Source organism: Cervus canadensis, chromosome 30 (assembly GCF_019320065.1).
Source record: "Cervus canadensis isolate Bull #8, Minnesota chromosome 30, ASM1932006v1, whole genome shotgun sequence".
In the NCBI taxonomy this organism is placed as follows: domain Eukaryota; kingdom Metazoa; phylum Chordata; class Mammalia; order Artiodactyla; family Cervidae; genus Cervus; species Cervus canadensis.
Genome location: NC_057415.1, coordinates 34,010,247 through 34,030,210, shown reverse-complemented (window position 1 = coordinate 34,030,210; position 19,964 = coordinate 34,010,247). Strand labels below are relative to the sequence as shown.

General features: G+C 40.8%; 1 protein-coding gene across 1 annotated transcript; it reads left to right on the top strand.

Moving 5' to 3' along the window:
- The first annotated feature begins 467 nt into the window (after positions 1 to 467).
- On the top strand, positions 468 to 18,117 carry LOC122431932 (INTS3 and NABP interacting protein). Its single transcript, XM_043453593.1, has 5 exons — positions 468 to 633; positions 1,889 to 1,971; positions 11,785 to 11,887; positions 13,966 to 14,056; positions 15,385 to 18,117. The coding sequence occupies exons 2-5, from the start codon at positions 1,947 to 1,949 to the stop codon at positions 15,478 to 15,480; spliced, it is 315 nt and encodes a 104-aa protein (XP_043309528.1). The 5' UTR covers positions 468 to 633; positions 1,889 to 1,946; the 3' UTR covers positions 15,481 to 18,117.
- The last annotated feature ends 1,847 nt before the right edge of the window (positions 18,118 to 19,964 follow it).

Sequence of the window (19,964 nt, the reverse complement as noted above, 5' to 3'; positions counted from 1 at the left end):
GATTGAACATCTGGAAGTTCACGGTTCACGTATTGCTGAAGCCTGGCTTGGAGAATCTACAAGTTTAGTGCTTATCTTATGTTTAATTAAAGTAGAAAAGTATCCCCGGGATTTGTGTACATTAAGATGCGCAACCCCAAGAGGGTTGTTAAAGCTCGCTCTCCGAGTGCCAACCGCAGCTCTGCCTCAGTCCCAACCTAAGTGGACTCACACTTGCTGGGATGGTGGCTTTTCTCCCCCCAGCGGTCTGGACGGAATAGTTACTTGCGGTGCTAGGGACCCATTCTGTCTCTGCCCCGCCCCTACGTCCCTGCGCGCCCCGCCCCTTTCTGGCCCTGCCCCCGGCCTGCAAGTTCCATGAGCCTCTCTGGCTGCCACTCTTTGGAAAGGAAGTGGCGTATCATGAGGTTGGCAGTTAAAGTACGAATCACCGTGAGGAGCGGCCGTTGGGTCCAGGCGGGAGGCGGGACTTCCGCCCCATCGTGGGTAGGTCCCTGGGAGGCGGAAGCGCAGCGGGGGCTGGAAGGTTGTGGAGTTGCATGTTGAGCTCGAGTTGCGGGTGTTTAAGTGGTCGCGCCCCCTTTGGAGAACGCGACCCGACGGCTGGGCGGCCCTGGGCTCTTCCGCCTCGCGGTAAGTAGGATCGCCTGGCGGCACCGGTTATGGAGGTGTGTGGCCCCGGTGCTGACCTGCCGCCACCCCTTGCCGTAGGACAGTGGCTTCCCCGTCAGCTTTGCCTCCCGCATTCACTCCCCGCGTTGTCCTGGGTCGCAGCCGCAGCCGCTGCGCCAGCCCTCCACGCACGCTCCAGGCACCCTTCTGAGACGCTGGTCCAACCTTGTCCCGTCCCTGCTTGGCGTCCCCACACAAGATGGCCCTCTTGTTCCTCCCTTCCTAACCCAGTTTCGCCTGCTCTGTACTTAAGCCGCAGGAGACACCTAACATTATTTTGTTCAAAGCTGACATTTGTTTACTAGCTCTTTCCCTTTCGTGCGCACATTAGAAGGCATACCTCGTCACGCCAGTAGAATCAGTTCGTCTCGGCTTAAAGAGCGTTGTTTACGCCTTGTAAAAAGCGCGCATTAAACTTTTTTTAGTATGGTTGCTTGAATGAGACTGTGTTTTCCCACTGGATTGTACATTTCATGAGAGCATTTGGGATCTACCCAAGGCCTAGTTCAAAAGCACGAAGTTTAAAACTAATCTTATTCGCACTAGCTTCATCACCGTGGGCACAATCTCCCCATTTATAAAGTGGTGATAAATAAAATAACTAATTTCAGTCATCTTACATAGTGTAGAGTACAGAGTATATACTGGCTAAATATTCGGCTTGTTTCCCTTTTTAGCCTTGAGCAGTATACACAGTAGTTGTTAGGTAGGTATCTTAAATGAATCCAAAGGCACTATAGTTGAGTGATTTTTGCTTCCTAGCCCTGTAATCGCATTGATAGCATCAATTAGTTGATACATTTGGTAGTATTTGGTAAACATAACCTAATGATGTAATTAAAGACAGTAATGCTAACTGTTGGTATCAACATCTGCAAGAATAAACATTTGACTTTCACTCTCTAATTAAGTGGGCTTCCCAGGTGGTGCTAGAGGTAAAGAACCCATCTGACAATGACGGAGACATAAAAGACGATGGTTCCATCCCTGGGTCAGGAAGATCTCCTGGAGTAGGAAATGGCAACCCACTCCAGTATTCTTGTCTGGAAAATCCCATGGACACAGGAGCCTGGCAGGCTTTAAGGTCACAGAGTCAAACATGACTGAAGCAACTGAGCCCTCTAAATAACTTGAGGTGTTTGCTTTAAGTTGTGTGCCTTTCAGACATATATTTCTGAAGAGATGAAGATAAGTGTGTACACATTATTTTTTACAGGTGTTTGTAAGGTGCTGCCCAATTACCCCTGAACATAGTTGAAACAGAAAATAGGAAGATGGCAGCAAACCCTTCAGGACAAGGTAAGTGCATCCTGGGATTTCTTTTATTACTAGGAACTTTTCCCCTCAAAGTATTTTGATAGAAAATTTAGCATAGGGCAGTTACTGTAGCCAGAATTAAAAATGAATAGCAAAAAGAAAAGACTAGCAAAGTAAAATCTCGTATTTGAAGCAATTCCAGCATTTTGTCTATATGTCAGTCAGTTCAGTCGCTCAGTCGTGTCTCACTCTGCGACCCCATGAACCACAACACGCCAGGCCTCCCTGTCCATCACCAACTCCCGGAGTTTACTCAAACTCATGTCCATCGAGTCGGTGATGCCATCCAACCATCTCATCCTCTGTCCCCTTCTCCTCCCGCCTTCACTCTTTGCCAGCATCAGGGTCTTTTCAAATGAGTCAGTTCTTCACATTAGGTGGCCAAAGTATTGGAGCTTCAGCATCAGTCCTTCCAATGACTATTCAGGACTGATTTCCTTTAGGATGGACTGGTTGGATCTCCTTGCTGTCCAAGGGACTCTCAAGAGTCTTCTCCAACACCACAGTTTAAAAGCATCAGTTCTTTGGCGCTCAGCTTTCTTTATAGTCCAGTTCTCACATCTGTACATGACTACTGGAAAAACCATAGCTTTGACTAGATGGACCTTTATTGGCAAAGTAATGTCTCTACTTTTTAATATGCTGTCTAGGTTGGTCATAACTTTTCTTCCAAGGAACAAACAAACGTCTTTTCAGTTCATGGCTGCAGTTACCATCTGTAGTGATTTTGGGGCCCCCAAAAATGAAGTCTATCACAGTTTCCACTGTTTCCCCATCTATTTGCCATGAAGTGATGGGACCAGATGCCATGATCTTAGTTTTCTGAATGTTGAGTTTTAAACCAAATTTTCACTCTCCTGTTTCACTTTCATCAAGAGGCTCTTTATTTCTTCACTTTCTGCCATAAGGGTGGTGTCATCTGCATATCTGAGGTTATTGATATTTCTCCCAGCAATCTTGATTCCAGCTTGTGCTTCATCCAGTCCAGCATTTCTCATGCTGTACTCTGCATATAAGTTAAATAAACAGAGTGACAATATAAAGCCTTGAACATACTCCTTTCCCAGTTTGGAACCAGCCTGTTGTTCCAAGTCCAATTCTAACTGTTGGCTTTTTGACCTGCGTATCGATTTCTCCAGTTAGGTGGTCTGGTATTCCCATCTCTGTAAGAATTTTCCAGAGTTTGATGTGGTCCACACAGTCAAAGGCTTTGGCATAGTCAATGAAGCAGAAGTAGATGTTTTTATGGAACTCTCTTGCTTTTTAAATGATCCAGCAGATGTTGGCAATTTGATCTCTGGTTTCTCTGTCTTTCCTAAATCCAGGTTGAACATCTGGAACATCTAAATCCTATAATTTAATCTGTGTTAATATTGCTCACATTGTAAACTTCAGGTCCTCCTCTGACATTTGTTCTCTTACTTTCTTACTTGAGATCAGCACCACTTTTGAAGAAGTTAATATTGTCATTGGGCCATATCCATGCCTTTATTTTCATTTGCTTGAAAAACTTTCCATACACATTTCATCTGTATTAAGAGCTCCTTAAAGCAAATCAAGTTAGATACATCCCAAGGAAGGAGTTTTTGTTTAGTTTAAAAGTAAGTTTTCAAAAGCAAAGTTTAATCTCCAGAAAGTATTCAGTTCCACCTTGTAAGTGAAAATTACAGACTTACAGACCTACTTGAAAAATTGAAACAAACTTCTGTTTTCCTCTCCATATCAAAATTAAGCATCCATTTGACAGATCTTATTTTTAAATTAATCTTTGTCATGTTTCATTTTAAACGTCATATAAACATGTTTGTGTCCAGCTCACACTCACTATGCTGTCTGTGAGAATCATCCATGTTGTGGCATGTATCAATTGTTCATTCTTTTTTATTGCAGACTAGTATTCCATTGCATGAATTTACCACAGTTTCCTTATTCATTTTCCTTTTTGGAGACTTTGGGGTTCTATCAGTTTGGGTCATTGTGAATAAAGCTGCTTTGAATATTTGTCAGTCTTTTTGCAGATATTTGGATAAATAGCTACGAGTGGAGCAGTGGAGTGTACTTTACATTCCCTCTACTAAAGTGTGATAATTCTGGTTGCTCCATATAGAGCACTGTTGGTCTTTTCAATTTTAGCCATTTTAGAGGGTGTAAAGTGACATCTCATTGTGGTATTAACTTTCATTTCCCTGATGACAAATGTTGGGCACTTTGTAATGTGCTTATTGGCCATTGCAAATCTTTGTTAAGTGTTTGGTCAGACTTCCTTTTGCTCATTTTTTTAAAAATTGGGTTATTTTTATTATCAGTTTTTTTTTTAAGAGTCTAGATACAGGTTCTGTGTCACTGCTAATTACATCACCTAAATCAATCATTTTGGAGTTGGTTTCTGTTCACTGCATTTTTTTTTTTTTTGAGTATGGGTCACATTTTTCTTTTTCTTACTGTAAGTCCAAGTCGCTCAGTCATGTCTGACTTTTTGTGACCCCATAGACTGTACAGTCCATGGAATTCTCTAGGCCAGAATACTGGAATGGGTAGCTTTTCCCATTTCCAGGGGACCTTCCCAACCCAGGAATCGAACCCAGGTCTCCCACATTGCAGGCGGATACTTTACCAGCTGAGCCACAAGGGAAGCCCAAGTTTCTTACTAAGTGATTTGTTATGAAATCCTGGGTTCTACGACTAATACACTATAGAGTTCCTGGATTCTGTTATATTCCTCTGAAATGTGATTTTTGTTCTAGCAGGTGGCTTGGCTCAACTCATACTCCAAACAAACTCTTGTCTCCTTTATGTTGGGCTAGAGCAGCTGAAATCTTGCTCACTTTTTTTTTTAATCTTAAACAATAGTCTTTATTTTTACACAAGGCAGTAAAATGGTACAGTTCCTCAAAGGGTACTTGGAATTAGAAAATACATCCTGGGTGTGAAAGTTTTAGTTGCTAAGTTGCGTCCAACACTTTGTGACCCCATGGACTGCAGCCTGCCAGGCTCCTCTGTTCATGGGGTTTTCTAGGCAAGAATACTGGAGTGAGTTCCCATTTCCTTCTCCAGGGAATGCTTCCCAGGATTGAATCTGAGTCTTCTGCCTTGGCAGGCAGGTTCTTTACCACCAAGCCACCTGGGAAGCCCTTTACAGAAGTGTGGTATTGTAAAAAACTAGCTGTGGTGACAGCTTTACTGGGTGTAACCAGCTAATCCAGTTCTGTTCTCTCAAATGTCTAAGAGTGACTTGTGTGTTCTGTGGACTAATTACAGGTCAGCATTCCCCTGTGGTCTCTGACTTCTTCTTTTCAACAGGTTATAGGGATTCAGATTAAAATTTGAACCAAAATGAAACTAAGAGAAATCCATTTTGGAGAGAAAATATGCTTCTCAGAGTCACACCATGAAGTCCAAATGAAAACAAAATAAATATTTTTATCCTTCTGTTGTAATAGCACAGATATTCAAGGTTTATAATTTTTTTAAGCAGTTGGAATAAAGCACAATCATTTTTACTGTTGCCTTTGATTGATCCGTAGTCAAATCCACTATGAAACATCCCCTAAACAGAAGCAAATTTAGATTAGTCCTTTGACTTTGTTGCTCTTTTGTCAGTGATTTTTTGGTGTCATGAGCTGTTGCTATTAGACACCAGCAGAGGGAGTCCATTTCATATTCTGTAGACTCTGAGACTCTCAGGGAAAATAAACTATTTATTTGGAGCTACTGCATTTTACTCTCTATGTTAAATTACTTCTGTACTGTTTATGTGTATTGGAACTACTTATTATAAAGATTGAAGACAAAGTTCCATAATTATCTTACAATAATAACCAAAAGAACAATGACTTTTACAAAAATCTTCATCTGTGTGGTGTAATGGATTAATGTCTCTACTGTAGGGGACAGGCGATCTTTTAGATCTAGCAGTCTATCATACTAGAGTAGCAATCTGAACTGCTAAATTTCACAAGCTCTTGGCAGACAGTTACTGAAGTCTCTCTCTCATTTCTCCTTAGCATTCATCATAGTGTGAAACATTTCATGGGTTCATAATAATTATTTGATTGATAAGTAACATTTTGAGAATTTAATATGTAGAGGCAGATTGTCAAACTGGAATTTGGCCAAGGTACCATTCCTATGGAAAGAGGCTCTGATGACTGGTAAATATCAGAGTCCTGTGATCATGTGTTGGCAGTTGGGAGATTGGTCTAACCTGATTTCAGCTACATAGAGAAACCTGGTGAAAAACTAAGTAACATCCTAATTCTTTTAATTCTTTTATAGTTATCTCATAATTCTTCGAGTAATAACTGTAATTGCTGCAATCCAGTGATGGGAACTATTGATTTGGGGCCTCTTTGGATGTTCTTAGCTGTGATTTCAGGATGCTATGTGGGATTGGAGTAGCATAGCTCCTGGGAGGTGTCTTGGTGACCTCAGACCCATGTACCTAAACCATCTATGGTCCAGAAGGAAAGCAAATTTACCCTTCAGGCTTGTAGTAAGGTATGCTACCTCTCAATTAAGAATTTTTCCTAGTGATGCATAAAAATCACCTTAAAATTCTTGTATTTATACCTTTCTTAAAGATGAGTGTGGGGATGCAAAGACACAATTTTTTTTTTTAATAACAGATATGTTTATTATTACATGTCTGCAAAGACACAATTTGGAGTTGGTTTTTTAAAGCTAGATTTCGAAGTAAATAAAGCTAGATTTCTTTCTGTCTCATTTTTTACTGCCAAGGCAAAGGCACTACAGTAGTTTTCTGATGCTGGAATTGATCTATAGGCCCAGGTTCAAATAGGAATGAAACTGAATTGAGACAGAGTGTTATGTAAACTAGAATGAGATTGTTTGTATAGTAAAAGAGAGCTTATGATCCCCAGGTCCATTCAGACTGACCTGGGAGGCCAGTCATGTGAGTGTAACCTAGAAAGTTATGCTAATCAGTTGTACCCTTTGTAATAGAAACCTGTTTACTGAAAGAGAATTGTCAGAATGGGGCTGACAAGAATCTAGTGAGGAGACTTTCCTGGTAGTCCAGTGGCTAAAACTCTGGGCTCCCAATGCAGGGGGCCCAGGTTCGACCCCTGGTCAGGGAACTAGATCCCACATGCCTCAACTAAGACTTAGCACAACCAAATAAATAAATACTTTTTTTTTTTTTTTTAAAGAATCTAGTGAGGTTAACAATCTAAATGATAGAGAACACTAAGTGATAATAAAAGTAATAGCTAGTATCTAGTAAGCATTAGAAGGACTGATGTTGAAACTGAAACTCCAATACGTTGGCCACCTGATGTGAAGAGCTGACTCATTTGAAAAGACCCTGATGCTGGGAAAGATTGAGGACAGGAGGAGAAGGGGACAACAGAGGATGAGATGGTTGGATGGCATCACCGACTCAATGGACATGGGTTTGGGTGGACTCCAGGAGTTGGTGATGGACAGGGAGGCCTGGCGTGCTGCGGTTCATGGGGTCGCAAAGAGTCGGACATGACTGAGTGAACTGAACTGAACCACGTGGCAGGCAGTATGTTAGGTATTTTATTTATATTTACTATATTTCCTATAACCATCCTTCAAAGTTGTCATTGTTATGCCCATCGGTCCTGCATAGTGAGGTAATTTTCCCAATATTAAATAGTAACTGGTAGTACTGAGATGAGAACCCAAATTGAATCTGTGCCCAAGTTCCCTGTTGATTGTTTCTCAGACTGCACTTTTGCTGTGGGTTAGAACATTCTAATTATAGCATCCAAGAAAAATTGGGAGCTCTAGACTAGGGGCAAAAGATCTCATTTTTATTTTTGTGTCTCTTATGCATCTGTCATTAAGCAGAAAATCCTTACTATGAACTCTAAAATAAAATATAAAATGTAAAAATACTAAAACTATTTACTATAAATAAGCTCAGGGAAATGAGTTTATCTGTAAGAGGAAAAGGAAAATGAATGAGGAGGAAAGGGTGATTCAAGCAGAAGAGATTTCATCATCTTATTTAGCCACTGATGAAGACAAGGAACCTCAATGGATAGAAGAAGAGGCAGTAGCTTAAAGGGGTAAGTCCTTGGGGTCTAAGAGAGAAAGAACTTGAACACAGGGAGATCACCTGAGCAGACATCAGGGCTTATTCTTTTCCTTGATCTCTGTTTTCAGTAAATTCTAAAAGGTGGCTAAAAGTTGAATAATTTTTTTTAAAGTGTTGAATAATTTTTTAATCTTGCAAGTTATAGGAAGTGTTTGCCATTAACTAGCTATCTAGAAGACCAGATACTGCTATTAACTAATTCATGTTAATAATGTTATATTTTTTATTCTGCCAAGACCTAGACTCAGGCAATCTCTCCTGAATTAATATAAGCTTGAACCACTGGATACATTTTATGAATCATTAAGGAGGCAGAATAATATTCTGCCTGCCTACCCTCCAAAAAATTGGCAACCTGCTCCAATATTCTTGCCTGGAAAATTCCATGGACAGAGGAGCCTGGCGGGCTACAGTCCATGGGGTCGCAAAGAGTTGGACATGACTGAACACACACACACACACACACACCAAAAAACACCCACATCACACCCACACCCACACCCACACACACCAGAAAACACCCACATCACACCCCCCCCACACACACACACATACACCAGAAAACACCCACATCACACCCACACCCACCCACCCACACACCAAAAAACACCCACATCACACCCACACACACACACACACACACACCAGAAAACACCCACATCATAATCCCCGGGACCTGTGACTATTGTTACCTTACATGGCAGACGGAATTTTGCACACGTGGTTAATTAAGGTTAAGGGCCTTGAAATGGGAAGGTTATCCTAGATTATCCAGGTGGGTCTATTTTAGTCACTTGAGTCTTTAAAAGCAGGGAGCTTTTCCCTGGCTATGTCAGAGAGAAATGACCACAGAAGACGGGTTAGCGGGTGCAACAATGTTGACTTTGCAGCAGGAGAAAGGGGACCACAAGCCAGGGAACTCAGGCAGGTCTGAGTTCTGATGGAACTCATCATGTCTGATGGAAAAAGGCAGGGAAACCGATTCTCTCTTAGAGCCTCCAGAAAGGAATTGCAGCTCTTGATTTTAGCCCAGTGAGATTACTGACCTGTAGAACTGAAAGATAATAGATTCTTGTTGTTTTAAGCCATTGAGTTTGTGGTCATTTTTTTTTTTTTAACAGCAGCAATAATGTACCATTTAACTACATGAGCCAGAAACCTCAGAATTATCCATGACACCTTATTCCTTATTCCTCATATTGATTCTCTCATTGTCCCGTGGATTTAACCGCCTAAAAAGCTCTTGGGTTTGTCATGTCTGTTCACTTCTCTGGTCATAAACAACCTCTCATCTCTAGCTTGTTCTACTGGCTCTTTTCCTCTTATCTAGTCTGTTCTCAACCTTGTACCTTCCGTGATCTTTCTACCAGGGGCGGGGTTATTTTGTCCCTCCACCCCTAAGTAAATGAATTAATCTCACATTTCAGCTCCAGCGTTCCTTCTGGGGAGACTGCTGTGACACTGCCCCCCTCCCAGTCTCAGTCAGGCTGACTCAACGTTGAGTCCTACAGTGATTGTTGTACATGCTGGTAGAACTTCATTTCTTTATTTCAGACTGCTCATCTGAGACTCCAATCATACACTCATCTGTGTCGTTATTTGATAATCTCTATCTTCACTGGAATGTTTTAAGAACCATGAGAGCTAGAATGAAGTCAAGTTGTGACACATCATTACATTCTTAGCATCTGCCTTAGTGCCTGTCTGTATGTCATTTATACACAATAAATGACTTAAAACATGTTAAACTAATGGTTTATTAGTAAACCAATAAACTAAGTGGAGGAATGGACTCCTCCAGGACTAAACAGCTGGTTGGTTTTTGAGGCCGGGACACTGAGCAGCTTGCAGGGTCCCAGTTACCCGATCAGGGGTCGGGCCTCGGCCAGGGCGGCCAGAGCACGCAGTGCTGACAGTGGGCCACCAGGGGACCTCCCCTGGACAGCTCTCTCAGGATGATGGAGTCTGATTTACTGTAGAGTTGTGAAGAGTATATAGCTTGTAAGATAACTACTTGAAAGGATTTGAATTTTATAAATATCCTTAAAAATAATCATTGTTATGAAAGCAGTATAATTGGAAAGTAGATTATCCATAACCCCACTTATCAAACAGTAATTTTCATTCTTTAGTTTTAGATTTTTTTCAATAAAAAGATTTCCTATTAGTCTTTGTTTAAGTGTCATAGAACTATTCACACAAAGTGAATTATTAGCTGTTAGGGTTTAAGTGCAATTTGATGTAATGCTAGTTACTCCAGAATATTTTTAGTGACACAGAAATGTGTGGTATTGAAATGTTTCTATAAATGAATGTGGAAATGAAAGTACATATGATTGTGAATGGAGACAGAGTTATAGTTCTAAAAGTAGAACTTTTAGAGTGTGCTGCATTATTATAAAATCATTTTACTAGGAAAAAGTTTAGTTATAAAGAAATAGTACTTCCTACTATACATGAGATAATATGTTTTATTACCCTCATGCTTCTAAGAATGTAAAAGTTACCTTTAAGATACATATAAAATAACATAAAAGTAAAATGCTGAATTATGGCAAGAGATAGTTTGTGTTAAAAAACAGTTCATGTGGTGATTGTAATAGAAGTTAACTTTTATATATCTATGCCTTTGAGTTAAGTTTGTGCAAACCTTGACAATGGGAGAATCTTGCTTTAGAAAGTTATACTTAACTACTTCACATAACACACCTTCCCTGGTGGCTCAGTGGTAAAGAATCTGCCTGCCAATGTAGGAGACTCAGGTTCAATCCCTGGATTGGGAAGATCCCCTGGAGGAGGAAATGGCAACCTGCTCCAGTAATCCTGCCTGAAAAATCCCACGGACAGAAGAGCCTGGAGGGCTATAGTTCATATGGTTGCAAAGAGCCAGACATAACTGAGCGACTAAGCATAACAGACTTCACGTAACAAATAGACTACCTAGTTTTTTGCCTTAAGTTTCAAATTTGAAATAAGCTATTATTGTTACTTAAGTTCTGTTGACTATATATGTCTATAATATAGTAAATGTTTTGTGCAAAAACTGACATATAAATTATTTTTGAAAACTCAAGAAGGAAGTACAATTTTGGGACATCAGACAAGATCAGAAAATAAGAGCCTAAAAGACCTGACCATAGCCTTTCCCTTTCAGTTATGTTCTATTTCTCTCTCAGAACTGTTTGCTAGTCAGTTGCAATTCTTTGACTTGTTCCTTGAAAGACTGTGTGTCATTTCTGAATGAAAGCAGTTGAAAAAAAGAAATACTGTTTTGACCTGAGTATATCTAGTACTTTTCATGCTTTCCACTTCCATGAAAGAGGCATTCATAAAGACTCCTAAAACTGAGAACTAAGAAAATCTCCACTTCAGAGATTGACTGAGCAAGATAGAGACTGATCCCTGCAGGATCTGGGGCCACAGAGATTTAAGAAACAGATGCTGTTACCCACCTTTGGGGATTAAAATTCTGTAGAACTAAGTCTTAAAAGTCCTCAGTCAGTGTTATACTTTGCTTTTATCTGCATATAATGCTGTTACAGTTGGTTGAAAATAGGCAATAGAGAGACAGGGAAAACTGCTTACTAGTAGTTCATTATCATGTTAGAGAATAAAATTTTGCTTTCTGGATTTCTAGGTAACCTAGGCTTATAAAATAGCTCTAATCTGTTTTCTTTCTTTCTCATTCTCCACCCCCTCTCTTATTTTAGGTTTTCAAAACAAAAATAGAGTTGCAATCTTGGCAGAACTGGACAAAGAAAAAAGAAAGTTACTAATGCAGAACCAATCTTCAACAAATCATCCTGGAGCTAGGTATAGAAGAATAATCTGGTTTTTATATTTAGTGATATAAAAACTATCTTGGACAGAACTAAAATTGGTTGGCAGTGATTTGTTTCTTTAACATTGGAATTTAACATGTGAAGTTTTATTTCCTAGTTGGATTTGAAAAAATTAGATTTTTAAAAATTGATTAGGTTTTAAATATTTTAATTCTAATCAGAATATTTAATTTTCTTTACAGCCTACTTTCAAAAAAAGAAAAGAATTTTGTGTTTTTTGGTTGTTGTTATTCATGAAATTATTGTTAATGTCCCACTTTTTAAGCATTATGCCAAGTAGGTAAAATGGAGGTAGCTTAATGATCTTTATTTCATTTCTGCCATCTTAAATCTCTTCCCTGATACCCATTATTCCATTCAGCCACCACCTTAACTTCCCCTTCTCTCTTTCAGGCAGATCTCTGAAAGGAGTTGTCTGTACCTACTCATCTTTGCTCTCTCACTTATTGACTCCTTAGCCCACTACAGTCTGACTTCCAGGCCTCGCCACCCTAGCCCCAAAGAACAGATTGGAGCCTAGGTCACTTGCAACTTCCTTGTAGCTAAATCTGGTGAACCAAAGCCCTTTTCTTGTTAGACTGCTTAGCATTATTTGAAACCACTGATTTCTTCCTTTTTAAAAAATTTAAATGTAGTTACTGTACAATATTATGTTAGCTTCAGGTTTACTGCATAGTGATTTGACATCTGCATGCATTGTGGTCTGATCACTACAATAAGTAACCATCTGTCACTACACAAAGTTATTACAATATTGTTGATCATATTTCTTATGCTGCACATTACATTCCTGTGACCTCTTTGTTTTCTAACGGGTTCGTGCCTCTTAATCCCCTTTACTTGTTTATCCCACCTCACACCCCTCCCCCTCTGTTAACCACCTGTTTATCTGTGAGTCTGTTTTATTTTTTTATTATTATTGGTTAATTTTTTGTTTTAATTTTTATTGGTGTATACTTGATACACAATATTGTGTCAGATTCAGGTATACAGAAGTCTGTTTTCATTTTGTTTTTTAGATTCCACATTATAAGTGAGCTCATATGGTATCTGCCATCACAAATGACAAGCTTTTTATTTTTTTTATTCCATTGTATACAGCTCCCTCCCTCCTTAAAATACTCTTCTTGGCTTCCATTCATTCACTGTTATACCGTCTTGGTGTCTGTTTTAGACATTTCTCCACTGCCTGTCTCCTGAATGTTGGCATTCCTCCGAGTTCTGTTCTAGACCCAGTTGCCCAGTGTGCGTCTTTTCACTGGACAGTTGCATCCACTTTCACAGCCTGTTCTTTATGTGCCGATAACTTTGACACACTCACATCTCTAGCCCATTCCTCTCTCAAGTACCAGACTGCCTCCTGGACATCTGCACTTTGATGTCCTACAGGCATTTCACACTTGGGGTGTGTTCCACACTGACCGTATTCTCGGCTTACTTGTTACCATGAGTGGTACAGATCTACTAGTAATCAGTCAGAAATGTGAACTTTATTATTCCCTCTCACTTCGGTCTCCAAGCATTCATCATTCTCTCATGTTTAATTTCCTGGCCTAGGAATTGGATTTCTTGATTTCTTTCACAAGGCTTACATGTCCTGGTACCTACCTTCCTTCCTAGACTCATTTTTTGACAACCCACTTCTCCCCTCTCCAGCCCGGACCTCCAGTCCTGCTGAACCATAAATTTCTTCAAATGTGTCAGGTTTGAACCCTGCCTTCATATGCCCTACCATCTGCTTGAAATAGTCAGCTGTTTAGTTTTCATCATAAATGTAACTTTATGATAGACCAGAGTACCTCAAATCAGTTTGAAAGCAGAAGACCAAAAATCATTGATAAAAAGGAGATAATCTGAAGCTCTAGTAAATAATACGGGCTTTTCCATATAAATTAATGTAAACAGTGGAAGAAGGAAAAAAGACTTATTCAGGAAGTTTGTGGGTTTTTTTTTTTTGTAAATAATTCCTATATAGAATATCTAATGAAAAATGTGATTCAGAAGTAAAGGAGTCTCTAAATAGTCAAGTAACTAAGATTCCCATTTTAGCATTGCGCTCTCGAGACCCGCTCTCAACAAGGACTTCCGGGACCACGCTGAGCAGCAGCATATTGCAGCCCAGCAGAAGGCAGCTTTGCAGGTGAGAAAAGTGTGACTGACATTCTCGTCTCACCGGAGATTTCCCGGGGCTTGGAAACCAGCACAGTTCTTATTTTGTATTTCAGTGGAGCAATATCAATAAAAATGGTCCATACATAATTGCAGTGGTTTGCTGACATTAGATCATGCCCAGAAGGACCAATGAAAGTGTTACAGGAGTAATGAAGTATCTTTTATGGTATTGACGTCGTCATGATTGATTCTTTGCTGCACCTGGCAAGAGACTGCTTGCTTGTGCACAAAAGGATATTTGGATGGCCTGAATGAGCTCAAGAAGCTGAATTGGCTGGCTAGTTTAATAGTACATATATATTTTTCAAATTGGTCATGCTGCTGCGTCCTTTGATAGTCTTACTGATTTATTGTTGCTTGGATTCTTTTTCTAATGGTCAGCATATCTGTTTTGGGTGGTGCTAGTGGTCAAGAACCCACCTGCCAATGCAGGAGACATAAGAGACAAAGGTTCGATCCCTGAGTTGGGAAGATCCTCTGGAGGAGGGCATGGCAACCCATTCCAGCATTCTTGCCTGGAGAATCCCATAGACAGAGGAGCCTGGTAGGCTGTAGTCTGTAGGGTTGCAAAGAGTTGGACATGACTGAGTAAGACTTAACTCTTAATATGGAAATCTGACAACCCATCATCTTAAAAAAATTGACTGTGATGAACAGTTTTAGTATTTCGTTGATCTTGGATAATTTAAGATTCTCAGAGATCTTGGACAAGACATCGTTACTGATGCTTTCAAGCCTTAGAATCTCAGAATTGCAAGGGACATTACATTAAAGATCATCTCCCTTTAGACCACCTATAAACAGTCCTTTGTTTAGTGACAAAGGACATCACTGGTGGTTTTGTTGTTTATATTCCAGCATTCTCTACAAAACATTGGCATCTTAATCACCAGTAATCAGCTGCCTTCCCCCTTCACCTTCCAACTTCTGCCCTTTCTCACTCTCCTGCTTTATTGACCAAGAGCAGAGCACTCTGGGACCTTGTTGCTAGTTTTCCTCCCCACTTCCAGGAACAAAGTAATTCACGTCTTTGACTCAATTATTGACTAATGAGAACCACAAGGAAGAGAGTAGGGAGGATAAATTAGTACCTGGTGCAACTTGTTAATGTGAATTCTTTATTATTGTAGATCTTCTGTGTATTTAAACAAAATTAGCAGCAGCAGAACTGGCTTTTAAAACAAATTTGGTCTTAAGCACTCAGAAAGGGTAAGTAATTTTAATGCCTTGGTTGAAGAACTGTGACTCTTAATAACTAAATTGCCTTTTTTTCTTTTTTTTTTTAAACTTTCTTAGCATGCACATGCACATTCATCAGGATACTTCATAACTCAAGATTCTGCATTTGGGAATCTCATTCTTCCTGTTTTACCTCGCCTTGACCCAGAATGAAGAAAATATTTGTAACGGAAGTGACTTGGTAACATCAGATGCCTTCTACAAACCTTCAGTGCTGTACAAACCGTGACTTTCAGAAGTTTGGTGGACTTTTTTATATATTTTGTTTCTTTAAAAGAAAGATAAGTGAAAGCAAAAAAAGGAGAGTGACCAGGATGATGAAAGCTCTGGAAGCTGTATTATCTGGGAACTGATGCTGCTGCTCAGGACTATGATCTGTGTGTAAGGCAGTTTGATTTTTAATTCTGAATCAGACCCCAAAGTGGATGTGGTCACACAACCCACCTCCCAAACTAGTTGGACTGAATATATCATGTCTACAGTAGACTTTCAAGAACCATTTAAAGTACTTTATGAACAAATGAGGGTGCTTTTAAAAAATGTGAACCAGTAGGCTTAAGTTACATTCACATTTGCTGTTTATAGAATTGATATCAGTGTACCTTTTGTGTTTATAGTCATCATATCCTAAAATATCCTTTAACTGGTAACTAGTTTGCCTATTCTCAATTTTAAAAGAAAACCCAAGATGCGAGTAAATTACCCGCCAGTCGTAAATACCTTTTATAAATCTATGCCGCTGTAAATTATGTGACTAAATGCTATTAAAAACAATAAGAAGTACAGTTGTAAATTTTGTACATGCTCTTATTTAGTGTTCCTACATAAATGGTGCGCCTGAACAGTTTTATTGCCCATTTTTGCTCTAACTGGAAACAAAATTGAGACCCTTTTTCGTTCAAGAGGAAAGAATTAGGTCAAGCAAGTTTCTCAACATGATGCATCTTTAAACAGAACCCAGGATGCTTACTTAAATATGCAGTCCCCACAACTGACCTTAGTCCTACGGAATTAGTGTCTCTGTAATTCAAAATAAAGTCTGAAAATCATGGGCTAGAGAATTAAGTGTTCTTGATATCTAAAAATCCATACATATGTAGGTCCCTGAACCTGACAGGTCATTTAGCTAATGGTATATTTTTTTTTTTTTTTACTTTTAATAGGATTGAAATTATGTTTTATACTGTATCACAGATATAGTATTTTTTATAACTGACCTCATCTTTGGCCTTGTGGTGGTAGGATGAGATTTTAAGCTGAAAGTTACAGTTTGAGTCAAGAATTAGAAAAAGTTCATGTCCCTTTTCGAACAGATTCTCCTTCCTTCCCTTAGGCATTTGTTCCATGCACTCAGCCCCATCTCACCTAAACTGTACGAAGCAGGAGTGGACAGTCGTAGATACGGCTGTGCCATTTAGATTCTCTCTGTGGAGAACGGGGGCTGGTTGCCTCATCCGGGTGAGCTGGCAGCTGTCCGCACTGTAATGGCCCCCGTTGCGGCAGAGGCGCCCTTTCTCCCGCCGCTGGCGAGCGCCCGGCCTCTGCCTCCGCCCGTCCCCGGCTCACGCAGCCGGCGCGGCCCTCCTTGTCCCCGTTTTCTTGAGTTGATGTAAGTTACTCTTCTGTGCAGGCCCTGAGCCACTGGCGTCATTCTAAAGCTACTGATGCTGGGGAGATAACATTTCTGGATTGAATAGTTTTTATACTATTGATGCTTCTACCAAACATGTAACTTTTATAACCTGGGTGAAAAGATCTTTTCCCCAGTGGTATCTTTTCTGGTCTCAGCCCTTTAAATAGATACTGCCTTTTTAAACATCTGACTCTTGCAGTCCTGACTAGTAAGCACTTCCTCCTCCCCCTTCCTTACAACCTCAGTTCAGTTCCGTGTGTATTCACTAATGCCTGCTCGTAAAGCACCATGCTTTAAGGGGAAGGGGTGAGTTGAGACCTGCTCTTAAAGAAGCCGCAGTGCGGCGGAGCCCACTCTGGTACAGCAGCGAGGAAGCAGCGTCCAGCGCGTGGCCCGGGAGCAGCAAACCTGAGCATGCGCAGTCTAGTCAGGCCTAGAGGTGACTAATGCGATCTGCCCTGGCAGGGCGAGGAGGTCAGCTCCAGGCAGAGCTCAGGATTTCATCATCAAAGTAGGGGCTGCAACAGCTGTGAGGACCGCAGCGGATAATGGGGAGGGCGGTAGTGGGCTCCCGTGGTGCTTCCTCGGCTTGCAGGTGAGTGTGGCTGACCAACTTAACCTTAAGACTGTCACGCTGTCTCCTCTGTAAAAGGGGAAGAATAAACACACTGCCTAATTCATAAATTACCTAGACCAGGATTTTTCAGAGTGCAGGTCTCAATAGGTTACCGAATTGAGAGGCCAACTAAATGGCTGAATGGGGTGTGACCCGCTTTTTTTTAATTTTAATAGAAAACATCAGAGTATATGGCATGTACATAGGAGGTTTTGGTTCATGAATTTCATTTTCTGTGCATTTGTGAGTTTACTTACTTTATCATATGCTCCACCTGCAGGTAAGGTCTTTGAGAGCAAGGGCTTTTGTTCTTACTTCCTGCCTGTTTACTACTGTAGTCTGCTGAGAATAGTATTTGGCATATAGTAGGTGGTCAGTACTTACTGAAGGAATGAATGAATATGACCTGGATTGTGATGTAAAGGGTATTTTTTTTTTTATACTATGAGTCATGGCAAAAATGTTTTGAAAGCCACTTCTAAATAATACAGATGATAGTGCTTTGTATGACTCTGGAATAAAAACTGAAATGACTCAATAATTTCAAAGGCTGATTTTTTTCCTGAACAATTTATAAGCTTGTCTCATTAAGTTGTCTCAGTTCTTTGCTTTACTTTGGCAATAAAAACTCAAACTTACTATGCATTTAAGGCCTGTTGAGGCAAAGGTTTTGGCATATCAACAGCGAGGACATCAGTTCATTAGTGCAGTTGGTCCCCCAGTTGGAATCCCATCAGCTCTCCAGTAGCATTAAGCCCAACCAGTGTTTACTCAGGACTCCCTCACCTCTGAGTGCACAGTGGCTAGTGTGCAATAGACACCCACATCTTCTTAAGTGAGCAAATAAAGAATGAACTGTGGTGCTGGAGAAGACTTGAGAGTCCCTTGGACAGCAAGGAGATCAAACCAGTCAGTCCTAAAGGAAATCAACCCTGAATATTCACTGTAAGGACTGATGCTGAAGCTGAAACTCCAATACTTTGGCCACCTGATGTGAAGAACTGACTCACTAGAAAAGACCCTGATGCTGGGAAAAACTGAGGGCAGGAGAAGAAGAGGGCATCAGAGGATGAGATGGTGGGATGGCATTACCGACTCAATGGACATGAGTTTGAGCAAACTCAAGAGAGAGGGAAGGACAGGGAAGCCTGGCGTGGTGCAGTCCATGGGGTTGCAGAGAGTCAGATATGACTTAGGAACTGAACAACAACAAAAGAATGAACATGGATGGAGGAGGAGAGCTTCGCTGTCCTCAAGAATCTGACAGTTTAGAGCAGGCGACACTAGTAGCAAAGGCTAATAGCACACCAGTAGTGAGGAAGGAATGAGTACATAAGCGTGAAGGACTAGTGAAGGTTCCTTCAGAGAACAATCGTTTGAATTTGGCTTTCAAGATGAGAGATTCAGCCAGGAATGGTGGTAGACCAACATTCACAGCATAGGAAAAACCAGCACAAAGGCAGGAGAGCTGGTGTAGGGGGCATTGTGAAGCAACCTAAAGTCCAGTTTGGTTGGATTTGTATGGACAGATTTGGATAAATTGGAATACGGCAATAATTAGAAATGAGGCCAAACAGAGGCTGTACTCAGAGTGAAATTCCAGGGTGAGGCAAATGTCTCTAGCCTGACATAACAGCTGGGAGCAACTGAACATTTTTGAACACAGACAGGTACAGAGATGAACCAATTAGGCCCTAATCAGCTCTGGGGAAAGGGGAACTTGGAAGGCACCAGAGGAATATTTACTCTCAATTTCTATTGAGAATTCGGACAGGCGTGCTCGTTACATACATGCCTCAGCTCTAGTCCCATCTAGCTCTTCTCTCCTCCTATAGTTCTTGGATCCTTAACCCAAATTTTTTGTTTCCTCACCTCCCTCCACCCCCATCTGCCTTTCTTCTCTCCCACAGCTCTTCTAGAGCTCTACCTCCAAGAACCTTTTAAGGAAGAAAAAGCAAGGCATCCTCGCACAGTATTCATTCAATCTGCATGACGGCTCCGTGCATGAGTAGACACTCTTAGTAATCAGCTCGTTCCCCCTTCCTAATAGTGTGTGCATGCTCAGTCGCTCAGTTGTGTCCAACTCTGCTACCCTATGGACCGTAGCCTGCCAGGCTCCTCTGTCCGTGGGATTCTCCAAGCAAGAATACTGGAGTGGGTTGCCATTTCCTACCTCAGGGTATCTTTCTAACCCAGGAATTGAACCTGTGTCCCCTGTGTCTCCTACATTGGCAGGCGGATTCTTTACCACCAAGTCACCTGGAAATCCCATCTTCCCAACAATACTCAGATTTTATTCAGCATGACCCTTCCCCATTACAGCCAATATGCTGACTGTCTCAGCAACAGGTAGGCCTTACATGCTCCAAACTGATCAGGACAACTCCC

Bases quoted from the DNA above. Each gene is read 5' to 3' on its own strand.
- LOC122431932 (XM_043453593.1), top strand. From the start codon at position 1,947: ATGGCAGCAAACCCTTCAGGACAAG. The intron at 1,972-11,784 runs GTAAGTGCATCC...CTCTTATTTTAG, and splicing joins AGCAAACCCTTCAGGACAAG to GTTTTCAAAACAAAAATAGA. The intron at 11,888-13,965 runs GTATAGAAGAAT...TTCCCATTTTAG, and splicing joins ACAAATCATCCTGGAGCTAG to CATTGCGCTCTCGAGACCCG.